At 44.3% G+C, this 23,023-nt stretch overlaps 1 protein-coding gene across 9 annotated transcripts in view; it reads left to right on the top strand.

The window, feature by feature from the left end:
- Positions 1 to 23,023, top strand: part of NR1H3 (nuclear receptor subfamily 1 group H member 3) — a gene marked incomplete at its 5' end in the record, with an annotated part of 58,764 nt that overhangs the window by 29,130 nt on the left and 6,611 nt on the right. For 7 of the 9 annotated variants that reach the window (XM_084630935.1, XM_084630938.1, XM_084630936.1 and 4 more), the window contains 6 exons: positions 3,506 to 3,747; positions 4,949 to 5,215; positions 10,211 to 10,419; positions 10,766 to 10,945; positions 11,408 to 11,507; positions 22,782 to 22,895. In XM_084630935.1, coding sequence (XP_084487061.1) covers positions 3,630 to 3,747; positions 4,949 to 5,215; positions 10,211 to 10,419; positions 10,766 to 10,945; positions 11,408 to 11,507; positions 22,782 to 22,895 — 988 coding nt within the window. Of the gene's footprint in view, positions 1 to 3,505; positions 3,748 to 4,821; positions 5,216 to 10,210; positions 10,420 to 10,765; positions 10,946 to 11,407; positions 11,508 to 22,781; positions 22,896 to 23,023 lie in introns of those variants that run through there. The other 2 variants (XM_084630940.1, XM_084630932.1) reach the window with 2 other exon arrangements.

Consider the following 23,023-nt stretch of genomic DNA (forward strand, 5'->3'; position numbering starts at 1 on the left):
AGAGGGGGAAGAAGCTGGTGCCAGCACATCTCGGAAGTGCTTGGCGCCTTGATCTGAGACATGAATGACAGTTTGTGGGAGAACTGCTTCCCCCAGCCTTTCACCTAGATTGACTTCCTCCTTGGAGACTGCACTCAGTGGAGTTCTCTGTTCCAGATGCTGCATTTGGGAGTGAGAGGTTGCCCTGTTTTATCATTTTGCCAGCTCTGGTTTTCAGAACTGGCACCAGGAATTGGGACCAACAGGTGGGGCAGCACCACAGGCTGTATCAGGAAGGTTAAGTTTTCCTTTTGCAGGTTCAATTAGCATCACTGTTTTACATTTGTAATTGAATTTTAGGTGCAAATCTGGGCACTTACAATTCTTAACTACCCGATTGCTGGTACAAAAGGGAGGTGGAACTTCAACCCTTTGGAAACTTAGCCCTAAATCTTTATGTTGTCTCCTGTGACATCTCCTGGTGACTTGTAGGGTGCATAGAAGTCCAGCTTTCGGTAGGATTTGCCTAGACCTGTGTTAAGGTGGGAGGCAAGTAGCCATCTCTCTGACTCTGACCTACTGTTAGTGCATGGAATGGGGACGCTTGAGTTGGTTTCGTAGCATGAAGACAATAATTTATTTGTGTTCAGGGTGAGCACACAGAGATTCCAGCCTAATGAGAGAGAGAGGGGAATTAGAAAAGATACTTTAAAAAAATTGAAAATGAAAATCAGCCCCCATTACTCTGTTGCACAGGCTTCCCCTCTCCCTGTCACCTCTGATGGTCCACTGCCAGGGCTGCTCTGCTATAGCCACCCTAGCTGCCCTGGAAGGTCCTGCTGACTCAGTCTCCCCACCCACTACACAGATGTTATGGCTTGCATTTAGGTCAAACACCATCAGCTTGAAGCTGCTACTGAATTCATGTAAAAGGAAAATGCAGTGCTTTGGGGAAGGCTTCTCTGGAGTATCTCTGCTCCCAGCTGTCCCCGGCCTCCTTACACTGGGAAAGTTAGGCATCCTCTGTTCGCCCTTCCTATGGATAACTGCAGACTACTCATGCACAGACAGGGAGCGTCGTGTCTCTTCTGTCAGAAACTGAAGCGTCGTGTCTCTTCTGTCTCTTTGGGCTCGAAATACCCAGCCAACAGCTAGTTCCGCTCTTGTTATATGTGTTGGCCCTGTTTGCACATTGAAGACATTTCACTTTGGAAATTTCACCAGGCAGATATCCCTGTCCTCCTCTTTGGTTCTGGGTGTCTGGTCTTCTTCCCTATTTCGTAGCATACATAGGCTGGCTGCACTGGAATGCTTAATCATCGAAAGTAACAGGAGCCCAAGCAGTCATTCAGTTCTTCAGTTGCAGAACTGGCCCCTTCCTCTAGTAATATTCACAGAGCTGCTGTGGTCTATAGGGTAATTCTTTAAAATAATTAATATTTTTTTGAATGAATCTTCCCCATAATTTTAAATTCATGAACAATGGTGTGCTCAGCAGAATCTACCCTCAGGGCAAGTATACTCAGCTCTCTGCCTGTCACACCCAAACATGCCTGGACGTGCTGCTCACAGCTGTGCCAATGCAGAGCAAATGTGGGAGTAAGAACAAACAGTGGGTGTGGGGTTTATTCATCTTCAGATCCCATCCCCATCCTCATTCTGTTCACTACAGCATTTACATCGGCGTGGTTTTCAAGCCAGCTGTAACTATCCACTTTGTGCCTTTGGGCATAAAGGCACCGGGAGCCTTCTTGCATTTCCCCAAACCCAGATACATTAGCTCACTATCCTGCATGTGGGGATTTTTTATTCTTTCTGCCAGTTCATGGGTTTCCCTTTTGCTGCCATTGTATTTCTGCTGGAGTATCTATTTCTCCAGTCGCTCAGGGACTAATGAATATGTGCACCAAAGGGAGAGGGACTCTCTACTCCTTCTATTGTCCCTATCAAGGCTAAGGCGTTGTGTACACAGATCATGTTTTAATATGGCCTGTGGGCATTAAATCTCCTGTATTTGTTATCTGGCAGAATATAATGGAACCAGGCAGGTGTCCAGTAGACTCAATCATATGTCTCAATTTATACTTGTTGGTTCCACTGGGGACATTGCAGTAGTCTTTGGATTGTCTATACTTGAAAAGCTGCATTAGTTGAACTAAATATTAGATAGATTTTAAATCTGTCCAGTCAAATTGGTACAAACCCTTAATATAGATGGACTTAAAACTGCTGTAATCCTTAAGCTTGCACTGGTAAATTGCTGAATTAAGCTAAACTGATAAATGAATATTAAACCAGTTTAGGTAGGTCTACATTAGGAGTTTGCAATGGTTTAACTAGACTGATTTAAACTTAGTCTAGTTAAACTGGTCCAACTCTTTGTATAGATGAGAGCCTTTGAGGAATTTGACTAGGTCTTTTTCTCAATATGGCTGTAGACTGATGTTCTGCTCTTGCAGTGGACTTAAACAATGGATGTGGACTTTGTGTTTCCCAAGTGTCTGAGAGGGGAGCCCTTTAGATGGCATCTTTGATGGTGAATGCATTTGCCTGAAGAAGGATTATAGCCATTTTCCATAGATCTGATGTAGGAGTTTTATCTCCTGCTATAGTTTGTACCTGTGCTCTAAATCAGTGGTTCTCAGCCAGGGTACTTGTACCCCTAGGGGTACGCAGAGGTCTTCCAGGGGGCACATCAACTTGTCTAGTTTTACAACAGGCTACCTAAGAACTACTAGTGAAGTCAGTACAAACTAAAATTTCATACAGATGATGACTTGTTTCTATTGCTCTATATACTGAAATGTAAGAACAATATTTATATTCCAATTGATTTACTGTATAATGATATGGTAAAAATTAGAAAGTAAACACTTTTTCAGTCATAGTGGGCTGTGACACGTTTGTGTATTTTTATGTCTGATTTTGTAAGCAAGTAGTTTTTAAGTGAGGTGAAACTTGGGGTACGCAAGACAAATCAGACTCCTGAAAGGGGTACAAAAGGTTGAGAGCCATTGCTTTAAATGACATTGATCCTGAGCACAGCACAGGGCAGCTGTTAGTATCACAATGAAGATTTTCTTGTAGTTTAATTGTAAAGACCTTACATTCTTTATAATGTGAGCTCCTCAAGGCACATCACAAAATCCATCATTGCTGGCACTGATTAGCAGCACCTTACTGGCAGGTTCAACACAGGACAAAGGATGTGGAGATTGGAATATCCCTCTCACAGACTTGGGGATATCCCTGCAGGTCAGGGCTGAGGTTCAGTGGTGATCTGTGTGATAGAGAAAGCTTGTCCTGCAGTGGTAGATATTCTGGGGATAAACAGAGGATTCGTTCTCCAGGATCTGCTAAATCTTGTAACTTTCATCACATTCACATAGGGTTTTAAGGAAATAAACATAAATAACAAGGCTGGTCGTCTCTTTGTTGAATGATGGAGCAAGGCCTCAAAGTATAGCTGGATTGGTAGCCCCTGAAATAAAATTCTCTCCTCTTATGCGTCTGTTTTTCTCCACAGGCATCTCCAGTCAGTTTTTAAACAGCAGAGAGAACCTAACAGCCTTGAAGACTTCTGCAGCCTTACACACAGCAGTAACCATGCTACAGAGATGAAATGATAGTGAGTCTTGCCAGTGTACCCCATGGGTCCCACACAGCTTGCTGCACAGGATCATGGGAAAAGGGTGGCAAGTGTATTTGAAATGGAGGAGGAAGGTTTTTCACTCTTCCATGGCTCGGAGATCCCCCCCGAGCATGCAGGTAAGGCAGTCCTTGTGACATCCACACACTGTGAAGGTGGTGTGCTCACTGAATCACATACATAATGCCTGCTTAGCAAAATCCTAGGGTTTGATCCATTACATGCAGGGCACTTGATGGGATAAGGAAATAGAAGAAGAGTTGTCAGTTGGTGGGGGGAAGGATGGGGTTCTCCAGCATGTAAATGGTGACAACAGATGTGCTGTAATGTACTGGCTTTGTGTGTATATGTGCATGTGATGTTGTCCTCTGTCTAGTGGCTGAGCCCACAGGGAATAAAAAAGACGGACTTCTGTCAGTCATGGGAGATCTTGGGATTTAGGAGTGGATGCAAGGGTTCTTGCATGGGGAGGTATATGCAGGAGGTAGAAGAAGAGAACACTTCAGGAATCCAAGGATTAGTTGAATTAGTGCCATGTGGCCCCCACTTCAGCAGTATTTGCCCTCTTGGCTGGTTGTCCAAGGCTTCCCTTCATGGGTGTTGTCTGCTTTAGTCTGCGTTTTCCATAGCACCCTCTTTTCAGCCCCTCTTTTCCTGTGACTCTTGGGCTGCTGAGCCATATTTCAATATCCTCTCAATGGGGTTTGAGTGCCATTGAGGTAATGAAGTGCTGAAGTCTTGCTCTGCAAACACCTTTGTATAGCGTTGCACATTGTTGCCTCAGGGGGCAGGGGAGAGGGTGCTGAGTGGAAGTGAGAGCACCGGAGACAAATTTTTAAAAAATAGATTTTCTGTACAGTCTGGGATTTGGCTTTAGATTTGGACTTCTCCTCTTTGCAGCTCTTTCATATGCCACTGAAGGTCACTCCCACCTTGTCAGACTTACAGAGAGGTGAAAGTGAAAAAGGGTATCTAGTTTGAACACATCTAACTCTTGGGGCTGGAAGCAGCAGGGGCTGCCTCTTCCCATTCCCATCCCCCAAAAGTCTGAAATGTGGCATAAAAATGGGAGCAGTGTTGTGCTCAGGTTTGGGCAGCAGTTGACATTTCTAGTAGCTCTAGGTAAGAGAAGGAGTTCTCATCCAGATGGATAGTGGGAGAGATCTGGGCTGAAACTGACTCTAATCCCCAGGATGTACCTGTGCCGCCATGGGTGGGAGTGGATTTGCGCTAGGGCACTGGCTTTTCTAGGGAACAGGTTGTCTTGGCCTATTCACAGCCTCCACTTATCTTATCCTTCCTCTTTTTCCATCTCTGTAGAACATCTACCCCTGAAGCGGAAGAAGGGTCCAGCCCCCAAGATGCTGGGGAATGAAGTGTGCAGTGTATGTGGGGACAAGGCCTCAGGCTTCCACTACAATGTGCTGAGTTGCGAGGGCTGTAAGGGCTTCTTCCGCCGCAGCGTCATCAAGGGTGCCCAGTATGTCTGCAAGAATGGTGGCAAGTGTGAGATGGACATGTACATGCGCCGCAAGTGCCAGGAGTGCCGGCTGCGCAAGTGCCAGGAGGCAGGCATGCGGGAGCAGTGTGAGTGCAGGGGAGGGAGGCATGCGGGAGCAGTGTGAGTGCAGGGGAGGGAGGCATGCGGGAGCAGTGTGAGTGCGGGGAGGGAGGCATGCGGGAGCAGTGTGAGTGCAGGGGAGGGAGGCATGCGGGAGCAGCGTGGGTGCAGAAACACTTGTGGGGACGTAGAGTCATTGTGGACTATGCCAGAGCGGTGAGGCTGTTAGTGGAGATATTGATGCTGCCAGTGCATATAGTGGCCATGCTGCCTGGTATCTACGTGGCTGGGAAAGGGGACTGTTTACTCTGAAACAATTTAAAAATAACCTTCAGAGGCACAGCTGCCCACACACCAATGAAGTTCTTGGCAAGCTGACTGCCTTGTGATTCTGAGTGTGTGAAGTGTCATTATGCTGTCTGCATAGTCAGCATTATTGCAAGCACTTGCCATGCTTGTCACACACCTTGCATCCACACACACAAGTTGTAACAAGTGCACAAATATTGCCACACCGTTGCAACTGCACTTACACATGCCCAGTTCTGGCACTCAATTTTACTTCCTACACTGGGTTGCTCTGCTCTGTTGCAGTGCTAGTGTAGACCGGGAGCTCAGTCTACCTGCTACAGTCCCTCAGTGCTCCTGCCCACCTTTCAGTGACAGCTCAGAGAACTAGCTCTGTCATATGTCAAGCCACCTTGTAGGACATGTAGGCTCAAGAGAAACTCAGTTGGTACTCGGCTTGTCTGGTTTCCCCCTTCCCCACACCCCAAAGCGCAGAGCAGTGAAAAAGGATACACAGTGAGCCATAGCACACAGAGCCATGCTCTAAATCAATATATATACTGCACTGGGGATTGGTGTAGCCATTTGGATTCTGCCTCAACACCATCACTCATACTCCTGAGAGCAGGAGAAGGGACACAGCAAAAACACAGCAAAACTATTCCTGTCCCTACATCTCACTCACATTCTGCAAGTAAATCCCAGATCACTTCCTAGTGGTTCAACACTTACTTGTTGTGTTGCGGGAAATAACTAGGCAGCATCTCCTCCCATCATCTGCACTGTCCTGCCAAACTTGGGCCCATTCCACTCCTGTCTCTGGATTCTTTAGGGAAACACAGATACAAACTACTTATAAAGCAAAATCAAAACAAGAAAAAGCAATAATAAAATCCAGCCTCCCCCTCCCCCATCCCCGAATGCACAGCCACCCAAATAGGACAGTGCTTGTAGTAATGGATTCCAGAATATATTGGACAGTAGCTCATGGGGAAGCTGGTGAGCCCCTGCCATGGCATCTGCATGGATTGTGCAAAGGTGTAGCAAGGCATAGGCCCTGTCCTTCATGATGAATGCATGGATCCTTTGGCAGGACAGAACTATAAGAAATAGGCAGTGGAACAAACCAAAACTGAGAACAGATACAAATGGATGTTTTCTACCATCGCCTACAACCTGTATCACATACATGAAAATATACCTATTAGCAAACTTAGGGAGTTGGTAAGTAAGATCCCATGGAAAGGAAGTCTAAGGGTCAAGAGAGTTGACAGTTTTTCAAAGAGACATTATTAAGGGCACAAGAGCAAACTATCCCACTGCGTGGGAAAGATGGAAGTATGGCAAGAGATCACCTTGGCTTAACCAGGAGATCTTCAGTGATCTGAAACTCAAAAACTAGGTCAAATTACAAAGGATGAATATAAACAAATACCACAAGTATATAAGGACAAAATTAGAAAGGCCAAGGCACAAAATGAGATTAAACTATCTAGAGACATAAAGGGTAGGGTGACCAGATGTCCCGATTTTATAGGGACAGTCCTGATTTTTGGGTGTTTTTCTTATATGGGCTCCTATTACCCCCCACCCTGTCCCGATTTTTCACATTTGCTGTCTGGTCACCCTAATAAAGGGTAACAAGAAAACAGTCTACAAATACATTAGAAGCAACATAAAGATCAAGAATAGGGTAGACCCATTATTCAATGCGGGGATGATGACAATAATAGAAAATGTGGAAATGGCAGATGTGCTAAATTATATTTTTCATTCAGTTGTCACTAAAAAGTTTAGTAGTGATTGGTCATCTAACATAGTAAATGCCAGTGAAAATGAGGTAGGATCAGAGGCTAAAATAGGGAAAGAACAAGTTAAAAATTATTTAGACAAGTTAGACGTCTTCAGGTCACAGGGCCTGATGAAATACATCCTAGAATCCTCAAGGAACTTACTGAGGAGAGGTCTGAGCCATTAGTGATAATCTTCAAAAAGTCATGGAAGACAGGAGAGATAGAAAAGGGCAAATATAGTGCCTATCTATAAAAACGGGAACAAGGACAACCTGGGAAATTATAGACCAGTCAGCATAATTTCAGTACCTGGAAAGATAATGGAGCAAATAATTGAGCAATCAGTTTGCAAACATCCAGAAGATAATAAAGTGATAAGTAACAATCAGTGTGGATTTGTCAAGAACAGATTGTGTCAAACCAACCTAATAGCTTTCTTTGACAGGGTAACAAGCCTTGTGGATGGGGGAAAGCCGTAGATGCAGTACTTCTTGACTTTAGTAAGTCTTTTGATACTGTCTTGCATGACCGTGTCATAAACAAATTAGGGAAATACAACCTAGATGGATTTATTATGAGGTGGGTGCAGAACTTGTTAGAAAACTGTTCCTAGAGCGTAGTTAACAATGGTTCACAGTCAAGCTGGAAGGGCATAACGAATGGGGTCCCACAGGGATCAGTTCTGGGTCTGGTTCTGTTCAATATCTTCATCAATGATTTAGATAATGGCATAGAGAGAACACTTATAAAGTTTGTGAACGATACCAAGCTGAGAGGGGTTGCAGGTGCTTTGGAGAATAGGATTAAAATTGAAAATGATATGGACAAACTGGAGAAATGGTCTGAAGTAAATAGGATGAAATTCAGTAAGGACAAATGGAAAGTACTCCACTTAGGAAGGAGCAATCAGTTGCACACATACAAAATAGGAAATGACTGCCTAGGCCTAGGACTGCAGAAGGGGAATTGAGGGTCATAGTGGATCAGAAGCAAAATATGAGTCAACAGTGTAACATTGTTGCAAAAAAAAAACAAACATCATTCTGGGATGTATCAGCAGGTGTGTTGTAAGGAAGACAAGAAGTAATCCTTCTATTCTACTCCATGCTGATTAGGCCTCAGATGGAGTATTGTGTCCAGTTCTGGATGCCACATTTCAGGGAAGATGTGGATAAATTGGAGAAAGTTCAGAGAAGAGCAACAAAAATGATTAAAGGTCTAGAAAACATGACCTATGAGGGAGGACTGAAAAAATTGAGTTTGTTTAATCTGGGAAAGAGAAGACTGAGAGGGGACATAACAGTTTTCAAGTACATAAAAGGGTATAAGGAGGAGGGAGAAAATTGTTCTTGTTAGGATAGGACAAGAAGCAATGGGCTTAAATTGCAGCAAGGGTGGTTTAGATTGGACATTAGGAAATAGTTTCCTGTCAGGGTGGTTAAACACTGGAATAAATTGCCTAGGGAAGTTGTGGAATCTCTGTCATTGTCTAACCTGCTCTTAAAAATCTCCAAAAACCTGTCAGGGATGGTCTAGATAATACTTAGTCCTGCCTTGAGTATAGGGGACTGGACTAGATGACCTCTCAAAGTCCCTTCCAGTCCTATGATTTCATGTATGATATTTTAGGGTGCAGTCCAGACCAGTGAGGATCTGTGTCATCACTTGCCCTGCAACCTGGGGTGCCTCACAATGCTTTGGTGCGGTAGCTTCCAAATTGGGCTCCTCACAAACAGCATGCAGGTCATATCCTGAGTGTCTGTGTGTAGCCATAGCCCTGGTCCAGCAGCTCCGACTCCAGTAGTCTGTCAGCAAACATCAGCTGCACTCTGGCTTCCAGCAGCCTTTGTTAATACTTGCAGGGTGACCCCAACACATTCCCAGTCACAGATTTTCCCCCAAAAGCGTGTGATCTGTACTGACCAACCCTCTCCTGGATAGTCCAGATATATTAGGTCCATTGCCTCTGTAAGGGGATCAACATCTGCTCCCTTAAATGGAGTTACCCAAACAATTCACTACTCTGGATTAGTTTTAATTAAAGAATAAAACAAGTTCATTCAACTACAAAGAGAGAGATTTTAAGTGAGTACAAGTAATGAAGCATTGAAGTAAAAAATGGTTACAAGAAAAATAAAGATAAAACACTTTCTAAACTTAACAAATGAGACTTGGTTCAAGGTGAAGTCCCTTACCACATGTTTTCAGTATGTTGCTGATCAAACCCTCAGGCCAAGAGCTGGTCCCAAAGTCCATAGGCTGTTTCCTTTGTCTTCTTAGACGGAAAAGAGAGATGGACAGGGGGAAATAACTTGGGTGTTTTTGCCTTTCACTTTTACAGTTTAGTTACCCTTTGAAGTGTATTTTCCTGAGTGTTATCCATAGTTAACATTCATTCAAACAGGAAAGGCAGCAACATGGTGTCTGGGGGTGAAAGAGGTTGCATGTTGTTACTTCTCACCTCTGTTTTGCTGAAATGCAGATTTTCCTTGTCTCCTGTCTTCCCCCTCTTGCTGTCTGTGGATCCTGTTTACACCTTTTATGTAAACTGAGGTAAACACACATTTCTTTGTTTAAGACCTGCTTGACCAGTTCTACCTAATCTGGGCTATGTGGGTTTGAACATCTGCCACCAACATCATTTGGGGGAAATCATGACTTTACATATAATTTTGCTACCTACATTTCACCATGAGGATATTGAGAAGCAAGTTTTCAAAGGATACCTTACAAGGCATATTTTGTACAAAGTTGCGTGTAGGGTGTGAATTCTGGGTACATTCAGGAGTGCATTCTGGCACAGAAAGGCAGCTGTCATCTTTGCCCCGGGTGTGTCCACTGTGTTTCCCTGTATCTGGCAGTTGAGTCCACTGTGTGCCCCTTGCTTCTGGCATCACTGCTTGCTCTCTCACTGCAGCCTCTTCTGTCTCCCCCTTTTAGGTGTTTTGTCTGAAGAGCAGATCCGGCTGAAGAAGCTCAAGAAACAGGAGGATGATCAGGCTCGGACAGTGGTTGTGCGCCCGAACCCCCCATCTCCGCCCAACACCCCCTATAAACTGACACCTGAGCAGTTGGGCATGATAGAAAAGCTTGTGGCAGCTCAGCAGCAGTGTAACCAGCGCTCATTCACAGACAGGCTCAAAGTGACGGTACAGGCTCAAAGGGCAGACTCCAAAATATACAGGGAAAGGGGAGGCTGGGGTTATGTGCTAAGTGTAGGGGCGCAGCACAGGAGGGCTCTGCTCTGAGTGTAGGGGGCACGACCTGGGGGCCATGGACTATGTTTACGGAGGAGTAGCATGGGGCAGGGAACGTGTGCTAAGGGTGGGAAGTGTGGGGATTGGGGGGTTAATTGCTAAATTTAGGGGTGTCACAGGGATGGGGAACATGCGCTAATTGTATGTGGGGGTATCAAGGTAGAGGGCTGGGGGATTGTTTTTCTTTATTCCTTTCTTTCACTATCCCCTCTCGCCATTTGTGTCTCTTGTCTCCCAGCCATGGCCTCAAGCTCCAGACCCTCATAACCGTGAGGCACGACAGCAGCGTTTTGCTCATTTCACTGAGCTTGCAATCATCTCTGTGCAAGAGATTGTGGACTTTGCCAAACAGCTGCCTGGCTTCCTGGAGCTCACCAGAGAAGATCAGATTGCTCTGCTGAAGACATCCACCATAGAGGTAAGAATCCAGCCACATCACCATTGACACCATACCAGAAGTATGGTTCTCTGGTGAATGGATTGGATTTTTTCTCCTTTGGCTTACACTGGGCCAGGTTTGAGCAGTCGCCCTGGGGAGGAGAGATGGAAGGAACCTCAGATATGGAAACACTTTTCCAGTGCCATCCTCTCCAAGCATGGGATACAGTAGGGAATGGGGCAAGAGTGCTGGCTGGGGAGAGCTCCCAGCTACTCCAGGTGCAGCCTATCTCTGCAGAAGGCACTGCTGAGGATGGGGCAGGATTTACTCTATAATTTAGAGGGCTACAGGATGGTGGTGACTTTTCTACATTGATGCTCCAGGACAAGCTGTAGCTTCTGTAACATTTTTGCTGGATTCACAGTCAAGCTCTGAGTGTCCCGTCCCGTCCCGTCCCATCGTCGTCGTCCCCCCCATCCCCCCCGGCTCTGTATGTTTTAGGTGATGCTGTTGGAGACATCCCGGCGCTACAATCCAGAGACTGAAAGCATCACCTTTCTGAAGGACCTGAGCTATAATCGGGATGACTTTGCCAAAGCAGGTGAGCTGAAGCCCAGCTGGTGCAGCAGATAGGTTTTTCCTTTCTCCCCTCTGTCCCATGCTGTCCCGCCCTTTGCAATGCAGGCTTCTGGACTCAGGTACAGGGTTTAGGTGAGGTGTAGATGGTTGGGAACAGGAACTTGGCAATGCGCTGCTGGGACCTCAGTTCTCTCTTAATATGCAGTCGCAGTTCAGTTCAGGTATTAGACCCAAAGATTGTAGAGGAAACTTGGATGCCGAACTTTAATGATTTCCTAGCCCCTTCCAGCCCCATATTGGGAAATGTAGGAGACAGGGTCACCTGTCTCCACTGTCCCCAGAGAATAATGAGAGGGGCTTTTTTCCTCAACTCTTTCTAGGTTATATGGTTTCAGCTGCCTTACTCTGTTTGAGAAGGGGGGTTTAGGGCATGCATTGTTGTTAATGGTCACTGCATAGAGGGCATCTGTGGTGATTCAGAGTTGGAGATTCAGAAACCTAATGAATGCTGCTGTGACTGCTTGGAAATCCATATTACTTACCTGCCAGTGAGCTGTTCACAGCATCTTCTCTGGGGCTTGATTATCCAGGTAAGGGGGAGGGGGGCAGTGGGGAGGGCATGGGGGAGAGGACAGGACTAGGGAACGTAGGGTAATGGTCTGCCTTATTATCTGAAACTGGTGCTAGGTTGTTGGAGTGTGAGGCTGCTGTGCTGCACAATGCTTGTGTGTCTCATGGAGACCTCGCTGGGAGATACAGTTAACATGGCCTTGGTAGGGCTAGTATGTTTGAACATTCTGTGTTGTATTGACTCAGGTTGGGAGCTGTAGGAGAGGTGACACTAGGATGGCTATACAGTGATGGTGGTGAAGTGAACGTTATGCAGTAGCTCGTGGTTCAGTTTGACACATTAGGAAACCCGTGTGAGGTGCAAAGTACTATAGAACTGTCATTGTTACTCTGTGGTTTCAAATACTCTAAAGGCTGGGTATTTCAGAAATGCTGAGCATCATTAACTCCAGTTGAAGCCAATAGGAGCTGAGAGTGCTAATCATTTCTGAAAAGTCAGGCTTCAGCTGTCCATCCCCTGATTTTGTATCCCAGGAGTATCTGCCTTTAACTTGTGCCTGTTGCTGAGGCCCATATGTGGAAGTTCACCCTTCAGTAAGAATTTCCCTTTATGCTCTTGGGGTGCTCCCCAAGACTGTTGGTTCTGGGGATTTTGATTTGACTCATCCATGAGGGCTCCTGCTAGTTTACCAGGGGCAAACTATAGTGCTTGCAGATTCACTGAGAGTCTTTGTAAACAGGTCATCATCAGCATCCTGTCAGAGATGGATTTTATGATGTTTTCTATAATCCTATCCATGTACATGATGACCAGACCAAAAAAGTTAGCAGGTCCTGCTCCTGAAGGGTTCTGAATAAGATGGTCCTTAAACTTACCCCCTAAAAGCAATATTGAGGACTTCAACTCTTGCCCTTCTTCTGTAGCTTCCTCACTGCCCTTCATCCATTTCCTCCCCTGGCAATTACAGAAAAATAGCGGAGTGAAATTAGGAAAACTTTCCTGATTTTCAGACTACTTTTTCCCTGTCAGAGAAGGTATTGCTCAATGGAATCATCTCCTATGGACTACAATGGGAGTCCTGTTGCTTGAATATCTATAGTGGCAAATCTCTCCCCCACCAAGTGCCCTCCAACATACCACTTTATTTGCTTATGGCCAGAAGATTATGCCTAATCCTGTAGGACTCAGCTCTGGAGACAGTGGTCCATGGGGCTTAAGTACTGCAATCCTTTATGTCTACCAATAAAGATGCATGCTCTGAAAAATCTCTAGCCAATTCAGAATATAGCAGCGATTCTGCTCAGCAATACAGGTTGCCAGGAACAGATCACCCCGGTATGCACTCTCTGCACTGACACCCCAATAAAACTGCGTTCTGACGTTCTGATTTTCAAAGCCCTATGTGCACGGTTGATTGATTTAAATCAATTTTGGATATGATTTATATATGCAAGCAGGAAACCTTGATTTAAATAATAGATTTTAATCATGTTTTGCAGTTGTACGTTGTAGTTATTGCAAAGAAGTTGATTTGCAACTAAATATAGCCTTTACATTAAATTTGGTGCTTCTCCTTACTAACCCAAGGGATACACTAAGCCAGGGGTTCTCAACCTTTTTCTTTCTGAGCCTCCTCCCCCACCCCCCACATGCTCTAAAAACTCCTCTGCCCACCTGTGCCACAACAACTGGTTTTCTGCATATAAAAGCCAGGGTTGGCATTAAGGGGTAGCAAGCAGGGCAATTGCCCAGGGCCCCATGCCCCAGTTGCTCAGGCTTATGCTTCAGCCCGAGGTGGTGGGGCTCAGGGCCCCAGGCAGTGGGGCTTTGGCTTTCTGTCCTGGGCCCCTGCAAGTCTAACTCTGGTCCTGCTTGGCGGACCCCCTGAAACTTGCTCATGGGGCCCCCTGGTTGAGAACTACTGCTATATGCTATGTAAACATATATTATAAAAATAAGTTACATTTATTCATATTCTTAATTTTTACATTTTTAATTTTTTTAAAAAATGGTGCAAGATGCATTTCTTATTTACTAGGTGATTATTAATTTTTTACTTGTGATTTGTGTCAAGGTCTATTTGGATGGAAATTCAAATTCAATTACAGGTACACAAAAAAACTAATTTTAAATTTAGTTTATTAAATTTAATGACCTTAAGTATGCTGGAAATAAGGAAAAGTATCAAAGTTTATCGAAACATGTTCTGCATTTAAAAACTAATTAAACAAAGGAAGTATTAAATCTGTAGTTAGTGAATTGAAATAATTATTACTGGTCACGAAGTCCTTCAAGATTTTAGAACTAGTAGATTTCGTCCTCTCACACCTAGTTTTTATTCATAGATTGGAAGAGAAAAACAAACTTTCCTACTTTTTCAACTGCCAATTGATTTCTTAAATTTTGAATTTTAACTGGTCATTGAACAGAATAAATTGAAGTGAAGAAAATATTCTCTTTATATTTGCAGAAGTCGTTACTGCTGTCAAAAGCTGGTTTAGCATTCAACAAACTCTGGTTCTGGGTTCTTACCACCAAATCAGTAATCTGACTTTCTTTAAAACTTGGTAGCAAATATGTACTGCTTTCGTATAATCATAGAATATCAGGGTTGGAAGGGACCTCAGGAGGTCATCTAGTCCAACCCCCTGCTCAAAGCAGGACCGATCATTAAATCATCCCAGCCAGGGCTTTGTCAAGCCTGACCTTAAAAACGTCTAAGGAAGGAGATTCCACCACCTCCGTAGGTAACGCATTCCAGTGTTTCACCACCCTCCTAGTGAAAAAGTTTTTCCTAATATCCAACCTAAATCTCCCCCACTGCAACTTGAGACAAGGAGTAATGGTCTCAAGTTACTGCTTTGTATTTAGTTTAAAGGAATTTAGTAGATAATACGTTTATGCCCTCCCATAGGTTGTCAATTTTACATTTAATTTTAAATTACAGGTTTATTTTTAAAAAATTAACCTGTATTTAATTTAAATTAGAAAAAACTCATCTCCCCCACTCCCCCAATCTTGTCTGAATGGGATCAGCCTCGTTACCTGAGAGATTCTCTCTGTCCCTCCATGACCACAACCTCCCCACACCAGATATGTTCAACTAGAACAAAAACCTTGTCAGATAGCATGAAACTTGTGCTTGCGGAAGACTAACCTTCATCTGAGCTGGACTGAAACAATGGAACTCACTGCCAAATGCAGTTAGAATGACCACTATTTTTGCATTTGGTGCTAAGTGCAAAAAAAAACCCCTCATCACTTCACTCCAACCTGCCTGCAGTGGAACCCCTATTTATACCAACATGATCACGTTTGTATAGAACTAGAATGGAATTCTAGTATTCTAGGTGAGGGTGTGCCAGTGATTTATAAAAAAGCTATTATAATAATTTCAGCATTACTTTCTATTCCATTCCTTATGCATCCAAACATTTGTTTATTTTTGACTGTTGCACACTGAGCAAAGATCTTCATGGACCTGTTCACAGTGAATCCAGCAGTGTGTATAAGTAGTTCAGATAATTATTTCCAACTTGGATTTGTCAACAATGCATGTCATCTGCCATTGGGTGTTTGTCTAGCTTTGTTAGGACCTATTTATTCCTATTCCTTGTTTTCTGTATCTTAGCCAGTTTGAGCCATGACATAAAACTTTGCCTTTCTCCGCATGTGTCAGTTTCCGTTACAATGTCTTGTGAGGGACTTTGACAAAGGGTGATTTGAAAGAGGAGGTCAGTTTCATCAGCTGGCACACTCTTTATCTAGTATTTTGTAGACACACTCGAACTCTAGTTCATACCTCTTGGAGTTATTTTTTTCCGGCTGTTTGAACATTCAGGTGGACATGAGCTGCATTCAGTGCATGTTATCAAGCTTTCGCTTGAAACCATGAGGGCTTGAAACTTTTTAAATGAAAGCTGAGATTCTGATCCTGTAATGTAACTCCACAAGCTAGGAACTACACCACTGTAACAAAGCGGCCCTTGGTGGGACACTACTGGGAGTATCAATTCAGGACAAATTGCTTAGAGCAGGGCAGTCACAGCCCAAGGCTGGGGGTCCTTTGCACTCCAAATCAGCCAAACAGAGAGGACTTCGGTTTTACCCCACTGGCTAACTAGAATTCTTACAAGCAATTCCCTTAGACACTCCAGTTTCCCAGTATCACCACCAGCACCGCTCCTTATGGGGATGAATGGTTATGAAAACCAATACCCCAGTAAAAGAAAAAAGGTTCTCCCGATCCCAAAGGACCAAGTCCCACACCCAGGTCAATATGCAAGTCAGATGTTACCCACAAATCCCGCTGTTGCCAATCCTTTAGAATCTAAAAGCTAAAGGTTTATTCATAAAAAAAATATAGATGAGAGTTAAAATTGGTTAAATGGAATCAAATACATACAACAGTTGCAAAGTTCTTAGTTCAGGCTTGTTGGGATTACTGCTGATTTAAATCAGTCAAGTTTCTGTAGTACAAACATCCCAGCCTGGATGAGTCGTTTAGTCCTTTTTCAGAGCTTCAGTTTCAAGCACAGTTCCTCCAGACGTCAGAAGCAAGATTGAAGACAAGATGGAGGAGATGCAGCTGCCTTTTATAGTCTCTTGTCATGCGGCCTGTTCTTCCTTTGTTTCAAGGAACATGGCTTGAAAGCCTCCGAGTTCTCTCCATCGGCATGTCCCTGCATGCCTTGCTGAATCATAAGGTGTATCTGCCATCTCTCAGTGGGTCAGTTGTATAGCTGATGGTCCTTAATGGGCCATCAAGCAGGCTAGGCAGTGCTGATGCCAAACTGTCTGGGGTGTCACCCAGAAGTATAGCACAAGTTTGAAATACAGATAGTATAGAGCCAATACTTAACTTTAAATACAAAAATGATACATGCATACAGATAGCATAATCATAACCAGCAAATCATAACCTTTTCATAGACACCTTACTTGACCTCCTTTGTACAAGATTTGCAGCCACTACAGGACCTTGGCTGCAACAATGATCTATATGGTCACAGTTCATGTCAATAACATCACACCTAGGCCTAGTGCATTAATCCCACTCTGCCTTCTATTCTGTTGATGTTTTATTCTAGTTCATTTTTGATACCTCAGTCTTTGAATGTGCCTCATTTTTATTACTTGGAAAGGGTAGATCCAAGGGTTCCTTCCTTCCTTGGTGAAGACTAATGTGGAGAAATCTAGTTTCTCTGCAGTCACCTTAGGCACTGCAGTTGTTCCCATCATTCCCTGATGGCCCAGCAGATATTAGGCCTCATTTCCATGTTACTTATGGTAGTTTATTCCTTTCTATTGACTTTATTTGGGTTGGATTTCCATTTTCAGAGGCTGAGTGGCTGGAATAAGCTCTTGAACTTGTCCACTTGAGTGGCCACTTAGTCTAAGGATTTTAATTTCTTCATTTTGGCTTTAGGGCCTGTTTGACTTACTTGGTTCAAGTTTCTATTTTTTAAATCTCACTTTCTAAAAGTGAGTGGCACTATGGTAAGTTTTTGGTAAATTCTTCAGCATCCTTTGGCAATGTTAAATTTAATCATATTGTGGTTACTAACTCTCGTGTGGATGGAATTATTTTAACAACTCCAGTTATTCCTTTTGGGAGTGATGGGAAATTACTCATCAACCCTGATCCCATTTCCTTGTGGAGTCCTGAGGGATCAGTTCCATAAACTTTGTTCAGTGAAATAAGACAAGAGTGGACTGAGGTATCATCATTCACTGAGAATGCCTAGGGATCTATTGCTGTATCTTTAAGACCCTACTTGAACTTCAGGATGATAGCCACAATTTTTGGACAAACTTGTGGATAAGCCATGGGAGGGGTGGAAATTGCAGAAAATAATGGATAATTATAATTATTTGCAGTAATAAGGTCCATTACTTTTCTGCTGTTGACTATCCAGGGCTAAGAGCAGCCGCTGACAGCTGCGGCTTGTGCAATCAGCCCTGCATACGGTGGGGAATCCCACTGTTGAAATTGCGGTGAAAGCTTAATACAATAACTCCTCACTTAACATCGTCCCGATTAATGTTGTTTTGTGGCTGATCAATTAGGGAACATGCTCCCTTGAAGTTGTACAATGCTCCCTTATAATGTTGTTTGGCAGCCGCCTGCTTTGTCCACTGCTTGCAGAAAGCGCAGCCTGTAGGGGCTTTGAACCAGGGTGGACCAGCAAACCCCTATCAGCTTCCATAAATTCCCTCTGTGGCAGCCACCCAGCAGGCTATCAATTGCTGGGCAGTTCAGCTGTCCCTTCCCCTAATACCCTGTGCTGCTCCTGCCTTGGAGCTGCTCCTGGGCAGTGCTAGGTTTACAATGGTGCCAGTGGCTCCATGGAGCCAGGCCCATGTTCAGAAGGGGCCATGGCCTGCTCCGCTTGCACTGCATCCTGAGACCGTGCTAGCCTGCTGTCTCCCCACCACCCATCTCTTGCTCCTCAGGCTGAGGGCTCATCTCTGCCCCCTGGTGCACCTCTGGCTCATCTCTGCTCCCCACCACCTGTAGGCCCCGCCTATCTCCCCGAAGATGAGCTGCCTGGGACTGGTGCACAAGCCTGGCCAGTCTCCGCCAGGTGTGTGTGTCTGACAGTGTAGGGGGCTTGCCTGGGCCCCTCCAGGCAAATGGGTCCTGAGGGGTCCCAGCATGCAGGCCCCTCTCTCTGAGGACTGACATCCCTGCACCATGCTCAGTTACCTCTGTGGGGGCCCACAAAAGGTTAATCTGGCCCTGCTCTTGGGAGCCTCCTGCTTGCTGTGCAGGGGAAGGGGAAAAGAGGGGTGCTGATGTCAGGGTATCCCCTCCCCATACTCCTGCCCCCATCTCCACAGAGCAGGTGGGGACAGACATGACAGGGCTCACACTGGAGGGAGGCTGCTAGCAGCAGCTGCTGCCTCAATTTGCTGATCTACTTTAAAAGGCAGTGTACTTACAGTGGGGTCAATGTACTTAAAGGAGCAATGCGCATCTCTCTCACACATTGTGAGTCTGTCTCTGTCATGCTGTGTCTCGTCCCTCCATTTGTGCTGCCTTGTGGAGTGTGAGGCTACATTAACTCTGTGTTAATCCTTGAGGGCTCAGCCAAGTGCTAGTTCATCATTTAGCAGTAAGGCATTCACTGGGAAATATCCCACCCTCTGATTCCACTCCCTCAACCAAGCTTCACAATCATTGCTGTGTACATTAAATTGTTTAAAACTCTGTGTGTGTGTGTGTGTGTGTGTGTGTGTGTGTGTGTAAAATATAGTCTTGTCCGGTGAAAAAAATTTCCCTGGAACCTAAACCTCCCCCCCTTTACATTAATTCTTTTGGGGAAATTGGATTGGCTTAACATTGTTTTGCTTAAAGTAGCATTTTTCAGGAACATAACTACAACATTAAGTGAGGAGTTACTGTATTTATTATTTGTATTGTTAAGCAAGGAGTTACTGTACATCCTGCAAATTCTTAGCATGCATAGGGGACAGCTTTCGGATTCAGAAAGTGAGGAAACAACTAGGGGGTCATCCATTTTGGATCTGGTTTTGACCAACAGGGCTGAATTAGTTGAAAATGTGAAGGTGATTGGGAACTGATCATGATTGGATAGAATTAGGGCTGTCAAGTGATTAAAAGAATTGTGCAATTAAACAATAGAATACTATTTAAATATATTTGGATGTTTTCTACATTTAAGTTTGTTGATTTCAATTATACCACAAAATGCAAAGTGCACAGTGCTCACTTTATATTTATTACAAATATCTGCACTGTAAAAAACAAAAAGTAGTATTAGGTGAATTGAAAAATACAAGTACTGTAGTACAGTCTCTTTATCATGGATATTGAACTTACAAATGTAGAATTATGCACAAAAAATAACTGTACTCAAAAACAATGTAAAACTTTAGAGCCTACAAGTCCACTCAGTCCTATTTCTTGCTCAGCCAGTCTCTCAGACAAATTCGTTTACATTTGCAGAAAATAATGCTGCCCACTTCTTTACATTGTCACCTGAAAGTGAGAACAGGTTCACATGGCACTGTTGTAGCCAGCATCGCAAGATATTTACATGCCAGATGCACTAAAGATTCATATGTCCCTTCATACTTCAACCACCATTCCAGAGGACATGCATCCATGCTGATGACTCATTTAAAAAAAGTGTTAATGATAGGAAAGGAGAGCTGCTCAATGCCTTCTTTGCTTCAGTCTTCTCACAGAAAAGATGTGACTGGATGACTAGAGAAGTTACCATAGACAATCGAGGGGAAGGGATGCAGATCAGGATAAGTAAACATGTCATATATTCTGACCAATTTGAATGAGTTCAAATCAGTGGGGCCAAATGCTATTCACCCGAGAGTACTGAAAGAATTAGCTGAAGAAATCTCAGAACTACTGGCAATAATTAAGGCTGTGTGTGTCACAGATTCCCTGACCTCTGACTTCTGCAGTGGCCAGTGCAGCTGGCTCCAGGCACTGCCCCTGCAGCTCCCATTGGCTGTGGTTCCTGGCCAATGGGAGCTGCAGAGCTGGTGCTCATGGCAGGGGCAGCACACAGAGGCCCCCAGGCCTTCTCTCTCTCTATGAGCTGTAGGGACATGCTGGCCACTTCTGGGGAGCTGTGCAGAGCAGGGCAGGCCAGATAGATTTGGTTAGGAGGCAGGGATACCCCCACCTAATGTAAATGCATTAGGGCATTTACAACCACTCCCAATAGACTAGACACAGCAGGAAGCTGGCTCCATCACATGGGGAAGGGGAAGAGGGTACAGAGAACATACTAATAGAGTTTGCAGATGACAAAGCTAGGGGGTGTGGTCAATATGTAGGAGGATAGCTAAAACTCAGAGGGATCCTGGTAAATTGGAGAACTGGGCTACAGCCTCCAAAATGAAATTCAACAAATAAATGTGAGCTGCTACATTTAGGGAAGAAAAAACAAATGTACAAATAGAGAATGGGGGAAAACTGGCTTGGCAGCAGCACTGCTGAGAAGGGTCTGGGAGTTGTGGTGCACCACAACTTCAACAGGAGTCAGCAATCCTATGCTGCTGTTGAGATTAAACAAAACAAAACCATACCCCACCCATGCACCCACAAACCATGCAAATGCAATTTTAGGTTGCATTACCAGAGGCATGCCATGGGAGGCGATACTACCACTCTACTTGGCACTGGTTAGGGCTCAGCTGGAGTACTGTGTCCAGTTTTGGTCACCGATATATAGAAAGGAGGTAGAAAACCTGGAAAGGATACAGGGGTGAGTGACAAAGATGATTAAAGGGATGGAATGCAGCCATATGAGCAAAGGCTGAAGGACCTGGGTATGTTCAGTTTGGAAAAGAGGAGATATGATAGCAGTCTTCAGATATTTGAAGGACTGCCATAAAAAGATGGAGAAAAGTTGTTCTCTTTTATGACAGAGGGCAGGCCAAGAGGCAATGGGTTCAGACTATAGTATAGTAGATTTAGATTAAATTTCAGGAAAAAACTTCCTAATGGAACAGACTGTCTCAGGAGGTTATGGAAGCTCCTTTACTTCCTTTTCAAAAGAAGGAAGGATAGCCATCTGTCTTTGATGGTTTAGACACAATAAATCCTGCATCTTGACTGGGGGCTGGACTAGATGAACATTGCAGACCCTATGATTCTATTACAGGATCCACGATATCATGAATTTAGAGCCTTATGTATCTTTTTAAAAATTTTATTTTCATATTGAATAGCAAACCATTCTGTCTTAAACCCATTATGGGATGAGGAGTGGTAGAGATGAGAGACTAGGGAAAATATTGGTGAGATTTATGAAATGGGATTGGATTCAAGGTAGGTGGCTTCTAGGTATGGATTTAAGGGGATGATGGTAGGGAGCTGGAGTGGGAGAGAGGGTTTTTTTAAAAAAAAATATAAACACCTAGGCTCTTGGCTTTTTGACAGATTTTTGGTGTAACTGATATGATTCTTTCATTTTAGCAATTACCTCTTAAGGTAGTCCAGAGGTATTTAAGCCTTTGTGGTATCATCTACCAATTACTACTGTTGGGGTCTGTGATGGGATAGTACACTACACCCCGCCTCATCCACAAACAGACCGCACTGAGGCCTTCTTGCTTGTCAACACCATTATGTAGTTTTACAGTGTTTTAATTCCTCCACCAATACACAGCAGTGTCTCCACACCTTTATGCACTGTATCTCAACTTTCTAACCCCTTCTCCAATAGGAGCAGAGCTATGGCATCTACTCAGAGGACCCCTTTTGTTAGGCTCTCCTAGATTTCTGTTTCTCTCCTTTCCCACCGCAAGCACACCTTCCTGTTCCCTTTTATACAGTTTCCCTGTTAATGGTCTAATTGGCTCACCATCCCTAATCTGGCCTGGTAATCAGGTACAGCTCTGTTCCATTGGCCTTCTCCAAGGAACCTAATAGTGAATAGAGTCCTGACTCAAGTGCTAACCCTCAGGACTCTGTCACAGAATCTAACACATGCTCCCCAGTAATGGAGCAGTATGAGGGAGGGACCCAGTTTGCCATTGGCCCTGGAACATATTGGGGTAATGCAGATAAGGGAACAGTTTCACCTGGGAGCTCTGCAGCAATGTGAGGAATGGGCCCCACCTGCTCCCCAGACAGTTTTCCCCCAGTAATTTACTGAAAGTCTCATCTTGGGGGTGAGAGGCAGGGAGCAGTGGCCAATGCTAATCCCCACACTCTTCTTTTTTCTCTAGGCCTGCAGTTGGAGTTCATTAACCCTATCTTTGAGTTTTCAAAGGGAATGAATGACCTACAGCTCAACGATGCTGAATATGCACTTTTAATTGCCATCAACATTTTCTCTGCAGGTAAAAAGCCAGGAAGGGGACAGAGTAGCAGCACTGAATCAAAGGGCAGGAAGGATAGAGCAGATGTGGAGTCAGAAGCAAAGGAGTGACAAGGGTATAGGAGAGGGCGCAGTATCCTAGTATGGGTG

Source organism: Lepidochelys olivacea (genome assembly GCF_965140295.1).
Source record: "Lepidochelys olivacea isolate rLepOli2 genome assembly, chromosome: 6".
Lineage (NCBI taxonomy): Eukaryota > Metazoa > Chordata > Testudines > Cheloniidae > Lepidochelys > Lepidochelys olivacea.